This window comes from Panicum hallii, chromosome 1, assembly GCF_002211085.1.
Source record: "Panicum hallii strain FIL2 chromosome 1, PHallii_v3.1, whole genome shotgun sequence".
NCBI lineage: Eukaryota > Viridiplantae > Streptophyta > Magnoliopsida > Poales > Poaceae > Panicum > Panicum hallii.
Genome location: NC_038042.1, coordinates 47,352,958 through 47,359,648, shown reverse-complemented (window position 1 = coordinate 47,359,648; position 6,691 = coordinate 47,352,958). Strand labels below are relative to the sequence as shown.

The following is a 6,691-nucleotide window of genomic DNA, read 5'->3' as shown; positions in this document are numbered from 1 at the left end:
TAATCAGGCTATCTCGCAAAAAAGCTTATGGATTATGGAATTTGTTTTATCATTAATCTATATTTAATACTACTCAGTATCAAACATTCGACGTGATGAGGTTTATAATAAACCTTCGACGTGATGAGATTTATAATAAACCCTGTAGTAACAAAACCGAGTCTAAGACTGAGTCGAGTAGTGGAGGGAGATATCTCCCCGCCACGTCAGCTCTCACGCCACTCTCACCCCACCCCTCCAATGCACAGGTTATAGTACCAGCTCTCACTTCTCTCTCCTCCACGTCAGTTTTTCTTTTCCAGATTTAATTATTTCAACCTCCATGTGGACCAATAGAAACGCGTCACATCACTCCCACCCCACCCCTCTCGCCCGACGCCAGCGCGCCGCCTCGCTCCCGCCCGCCTCCTGCCCTCGCGCGCCTGCCAATGTGGGCGAGAGTGGGGCGATAGCGCTCCCGCCCGGCGGGATCGATCCCGCCTTCTCTCTCCCTCCCGCTCGCCTCCCGCCTCGCTCCCGCCTGAGCCGTGCCGATAGGGGGGCGATACCGCCGCCGTTGGCACCAGCCTAAGTACATAAGAGAGCGAGAATACAGTAGACCAACGACCATACAAGCATGCGTCATCCAGCAACACGGGCGGACGCGGCTGCGATGCTCCTTCCGAGAGCCAAGTCCCTGTCCGATTTGGCCACTCCCACGACCGCAGTCCGCGCCCGTGGGATGCAATGGCACCATGCGGCAGGGGCTCATCGACCGCAGTCCGCATACTGCTCGATCGCCCACTGGAAACTTACTTGCTTCATCATCTCCAAGTTTACTCCCCATCTCTCTCGTAGATGTCCATCATCGATCAGCCCATGTTCGATGCATGCATCTAGACAGTTTTCAGATCGGCTCTTTGCGAACGGATCGATCGGCACAGTCAAGTCCAGTAGTCAGCGAGCAAGTGGCAGTCAGCAAAGGCATGCTTGCAGTTGGGAGTGTCTTGCTAGTTGCGGGTGAGTAACTATTTCTTTCATGTGCTTTCATTTCGGACGCGGCCTGGCGAATAGGATATACCATGGGCATCAGTTGTTAGGCCTCCATCTGGCCTTCCTTTCTGCTGAGCTGAAATCGACCGGCCGGTTTGCATTGGGAGTACTAGTCAGATGAGCCAGTCAGCTCATACTTCTCATTATTTATACAATTACTTAATTATGTTTAATAGATTCGTCTCGCAAATTAATCTTCATTTATACAATTAATTTTATAATTAAACTATATTTAATATTCCTAGTGAGCTCTAGGGTCGGCTAGTAGCCCAGTACAGACGGGTACGGGGCAGGTTATTCTTGCACCGTTGACTGTGATCGGGAAAAAAAACTAAGTCTTCTCAAATGAAAACAAAACGCACGTTCCAGATCGATAATATATATGCTGCATATACCTGGTAAAATAATGCAGACATAGGAAGGTATCGAGATACTTCGTGCTGCTTTATTTGTTTCTTGTTAGTCTCTCTCTCTTTCTCTCCCCTTTTCCTCTTCAACGTCCAAGTCAAAGCTTATGACCAGCCCCATCTCGTAAGCATATATCTATAAATATGATGAAGAGGCGATGTCTAATTTGCTGCCATCATGGTCACCACCTCTGAGCATGAATAATGCCCCCGTTTGACATTGTTGGGGCGGCGAAGAACAGGAATAAGGAGTAAAGAACCCCACCCACACACCGCTCCGATCGAACGTCCTGCTGTGGGCTTTGGCGGCTGGCGCCATGGCCGGGGGAGGGGCCAAAGGCGGGTCGGAGATCACGCTGGAGCACACGCCCACATGGATCGTCGCGTCCGTCTGCTCCGTCATCGTCGTCATCTCCCTGCTCTTCGAGCGGCTGCTCCACCGCCTCGGCAAGGTCCGGTTCATGAGACATGCTCTCCACGGTTAATCACTGCTTTATTTGGCCCTTGTTCTAATGCGTGTGTTCTCCTGCAAGAACAGAGGCTGTCGAAGAGCCATCGGAAGCCGCTGTACGAGGCCCTCCTCAAGGTAAAGGAAGGTTAGTTGGTCGGACATCATCACCATTCTCCTCCTCTCGATCGCTGTTGCCTCGAGAACGTGGAGTGCGATTCTGACTGTTTCCTGATCGATGCGCCGGTGCAGAGCTGATGCTGCTGGGGTTCATCTCCCTGATGCTCAACGTCTTCCAGGGCGCCACGCAGAAGATATGCGTCCGGGAGAGCGTCATGCACCACCTGCTGCCGTGCCCGCGCCCGCCGCCGCGCGCCCCCAAGAAAGCCGCGCACTACGGCGCCGCCGCGTTCACCGGCGTCCTGGGCAGCGCGAGGAGGCTCCTCGCCGGAGGAGGCGCCTCCAGTGACTACTGCCTGAAAAAGGTGCGCACCATCTGCCGTCTGCCCTGCTTTGCCGGATGGGATTATTCCCGTGGCAACCGGCGTTTACCTGAACCCGTTCAGGACACCCTCTCATGTCTGACCGGCTTCCGTTTACTCGATCCATTCAGAGAAATAAAAGTCATATTTTGCAAATAAGCTATTTTATTTCTGATCTCTGAGTTATTTATACGTTTCAAAGTAGTATTTTTCTTGAGAAGTGATTCTGTAGAATCGTTATTTTGTTTTCCTATACGCTGTTGAGAAAGATATATATTGCCATTTTCCTATCACTGCCCCCTTCATCTTTCATGGACAGCTCACACCACTTCTCTGCTGTCACATTCTAATACAGGGCAAAGTTCCAATCCTCTCTACTGAAGCCATTCACCAGCTGCACATTTTTATCTTTGCCCTAGCAGTCACGCACGTGGTTCTCAGTGCTGTTACACTTATTCTTGGAGTCACACAGGTATTCAAACGTGAAGCTTTGTGTTCAAAACGACTTGTCACACCGTTTGCTAAATATTTTGTTCATTACCATCTAGACAAGAAAATGGAAACACTGGGAGGAGAAGATCCAGCAAAATGATGACAATGGTATGATACAAGCATCTCCTAGTTTAGCAAGTGATTAACTACACAGCTTTTGTTTTAAGCGGTGATGGAACTGCATGCTCATTATGTGTCATTGGGTCAACATTTGTAGGTCCTCAAATGATCAAACATGTGCAAGAATTCAAATTTATCCAATCTCACTTCAAAGGTCATGGAAAAAGATGGGGAATTTTCGGTTGGCTGGTATCTTACTTCCCATGTATTTTTTTTATATTGTCAGCACATAATGTATGATGTTAACACCAACTGGATACTAACTAATAGTAAATATACCTTTAAATTTAGCGTGCCTTCTTCAAACAATTCTATGGGTCAGTCACTGAGGAGGACTACACAACCCTGAGACTTGGCTTCATCATGGTAGTTACTAATACACTCTCTTCTGCCTTTTTTATAATATGCCACATTATATATGAAATATCTTTATATTATTATTTGTCTGTTTTGTAGAAACATTGTAGGGGGCATCCAAAATTCAATTTTTACGATTATATGAATAGAGCACTGGAGGGTGACTTCAAGAAAGTTGTTGGCATAAGGTAAATGCAGAAGCTACCATGTTAATATATATTAGTTTTCATATAGTTTAGTAACGCTAAAACGTAATGGTTGATGAACTAATGCACATGTTTTTTGTTGCAGTTGGTACCTTTGGGCTTTGCTTATGATATTCTTGCTACTGAATGTTCATGGTACAATTTGTCTGCTAAATGAGTATTACTTCTTCATTATAGCTATATAAGATACAATACCTTTTGTGAATTTTTCTCTTCATAACTTATCTTTTATCACTTATATTTGTTTGGCCTATATTAAAATGTTTAAGCCTATGAGAAATACTAACACTGTTCTTTTGCCGTGTTGTTATAGGATGGTATGTCTACATATGGCTATCGGTAGTCCCTTTCATTGTAAGTAAATAATTATATTGTAAGTATGAATATTAAAATACATTAATATATGCAAATTCCAATTTTTTCATCTGATAATAGTCTGGAAGTATTAATCACGCACCTTGTGCTAGTTTCATAGTAAAATGATTGTCTTATAGTAAGGTCACTATATACTTCTATTTCACCAATATATTCGCAACATATTTATGTATCTTCTTCCTTATAGGTGCTACTTGTGGTTGGAAGTAAGATGGAGCATATTATTACTGAATTGGCTCTCGAGGTTGCCCAAAAGCATACGGCAATAGAAGGGGATCTAGTTGTGTCTCCTTCGGATGAATACTTTTGGTTTGGCCGGCCTAAACTAGTCCTCCTCTTGATCCACATCGTCTTATTCCAAAATGCATTTGAGATTGCATTTTTCTTTTGGTTGTTGGTAAGATCAATAAACTATACCCTTGACATCCTACCAAGCATCAATGTATTGGTTATAGGATAAACTTACAATCACATGATGGGTTGTGTTCTTGTATAAAATTTAACATTGAAACTTATCATGAAGAATTGACACAATCATAAATTGGACCATATAGAATACCATATCAAACAACCTCAACATGTTTTCCTTAATTTACATAGTATTGTGAAATTATTTGTCATCTTAAAACTCAATGAACCTTGCAGGTTATATATGGATTCAAATCATGCATTATGGGAAAACCAGCATATGTTATAGCTCGACTTGTGATAAGGTATCCTATAATTATCATATTAGAAACTTTTAAACTTGCAATAAATCAGGAGCTCATATTATTTCTGTGGTTTCAGTGTGATCAGCCAACTCCTATGCGGTTACAGCACTTTACCACTCTATGCTATCATCTCGCAGGTATGCTAACTAAATTTATTTGGGTGTTCAAAATGAATTCATTTATTTGTAATACCCATGTTGTTCCTTGTGTTTTGCTTTAGAGAATTGGCCACTTTTAACAACATTTAAGTTTATTAAAAAAATTAGCATGCATATTAAGTGGTAATATATTCAATCTATGCCATGCATGTGTATTAAGCTACAAGTACAATCCTAGATTGTTAATGTTCTCTAATTAATTCTAAGTTTTGATTATGATTTCCTATATTGTTTATTGATGAAGATGGGAAGTTCATTTAAGAAAGCAATGTTCGATGAGAATATATCTGAAGGCCTCGCCAATTGGGCTCAAAATGCTAGGCAACGTAAAAGAATGCCAGCAACAAATCTAGGTGATAGTTCACCTGATGGTGAGGGAATTCAAATGGTGAATGCGCAAAGAGTGTCAGCAATGGAACAAGGGACTGCTAGGCTGATTAAGTGAATACATGAATGTACTTGCTAATGCATATTGTGTATGTATATATATATATATATATATATATATATATGGAAGTTCAGATTTTTAGATTTATTTTATATGCAAATTACTTGTAAATTTAGAATTTCTTTACATACATCTGAAGTGACACGGTCATTTTAGTTCCATTCTATGTATTCATTGGGTGTTTTCCCATCCAAGTGCACTCCTTGATGGGATCTATAATGGAAATCAAAGGTGCATGTAATGCCTACGTTTTATTATTTCTATTCAATTTTCACCTCCAACAATCTCGACTAAGGATAGAGTTTCCTAACATAATCCAGTTTACCACTTATCCTATTATGTTGGATCTAACAACCTAATGTCCTCGTTTTCTTTCATGTCAAATCAACAATATAATTTTCATCCCCTATCGTACGTGTATACTACTTGTAGGTGATGCTAGCATTGGGGAGTAAGATCATTTTTGCGAAACTGTTGTTGGGTAAGGATCTAAATTTCTAGTATGATTTCACTTTTATGTCTGGGTGGGCTATGACATAGATGTGTGGTTGGTGCACACATCTATATCCCAACCACACGTCCCAGGTAGTCCGCCTATTATGTTTAATCACCTGGTCCCGTTCTGGCCTTTTCTGATAGCGTGTACGAGATCTTTGTCCCGTGTACATATAGAGTCGCTTAGGCATGACTGAAGATCCAAGGTTTCACGGATTAAGACATTTGCTACCCAAGTAGAATAGGGACCATTAAGAGAAGACAATGAATGTAGGAATAAGTACTCGTCGTTGCGACAAAAAGAATGCTCGTTGGCATAAAGTAGTCGGCGATAATGCGGGTTCCGTGTAAATTAAAGTAGTCGGCGAGAGCGTGTGTTGCAGCGTATAAAGTAGTTGGTTGTGGTGTAGCCTTCGAGGGTAATTCCCATCGATGGGCATACCCAAACTAGTGGTTGGCACATGACCAATCTTGTCGTTAACAAGTTGGAGAAAGATATAAGTCACTTAGCTTGATTCATGGGCGATTTATTGATGAATCCATCTAGTCTGAATCGATTCCGACTGGTTGTTTAGCGTGCGACAGCCATCCCCGACTAGTTTCTAGTTGAGATAAGCAGTCGAAGTAGCAGCGGCACGTTGACGTTGTCGCGCAAGCTGAAGTCAAGGTCGTCTGGGGTTTTGATCAAATCAGATAGTTGAATCTCGTCGAGATCCTCGACGAGGTCATCGATGTCACGACGGGAAGTTGGTGCATATGCCTTCGACTTCCTGATGTCGATGAGGTGCCGACGGATGTTGTCTATGCTGTTGGTGACGAAGACCCACGAGCCGAAGATGAAAGTCGCGCCCTCCTCGAGCGCCACGGTGGTGAAGTTGAAAGATGCCATCGAGCTTGTTAGGGGATCTTGAAAGGATCTTGGTGATGCCTAGGGGGGTGGCGTATCTGAAAATTTCTA

General features: G+C 43.0%; 1 protein-coding gene across 1 annotated transcript; it reads left to right on the top strand.

The window, feature by feature from the left end:
• The first annotated feature begins 1,518 nt into the window (after positions 1-1,518).
• On the top strand, positions 1,519-5,501 carry LOC112892246 (MLO-like protein 1). Its single transcript, XM_025959387.1, has 14 exons — positions 1,519-1,891; positions 1,978-2,035; positions 2,140-2,372; positions 2,725-2,841; positions 2,918-2,969; positions 3,079-3,170; positions 3,273-3,347; positions 3,438-3,526; positions 3,630-3,679; positions 3,858-3,898; positions 4,107-4,316; positions 4,565-4,632; positions 4,709-4,769; positions 5,035-5,501. Exons 1-14 carry the CDS (start codon positions 1,757-1,759, stop codon positions 5,233-5,235), a joined length of 1,482 nt encoding a protein of 493 aa, XP_025815172.1. The 5' UTR covers positions 1,519-1,756; the 3' UTR covers positions 5,236-5,501.
• Positions 5,502-6,691: the final 1,190 nt, after the last annotated feature.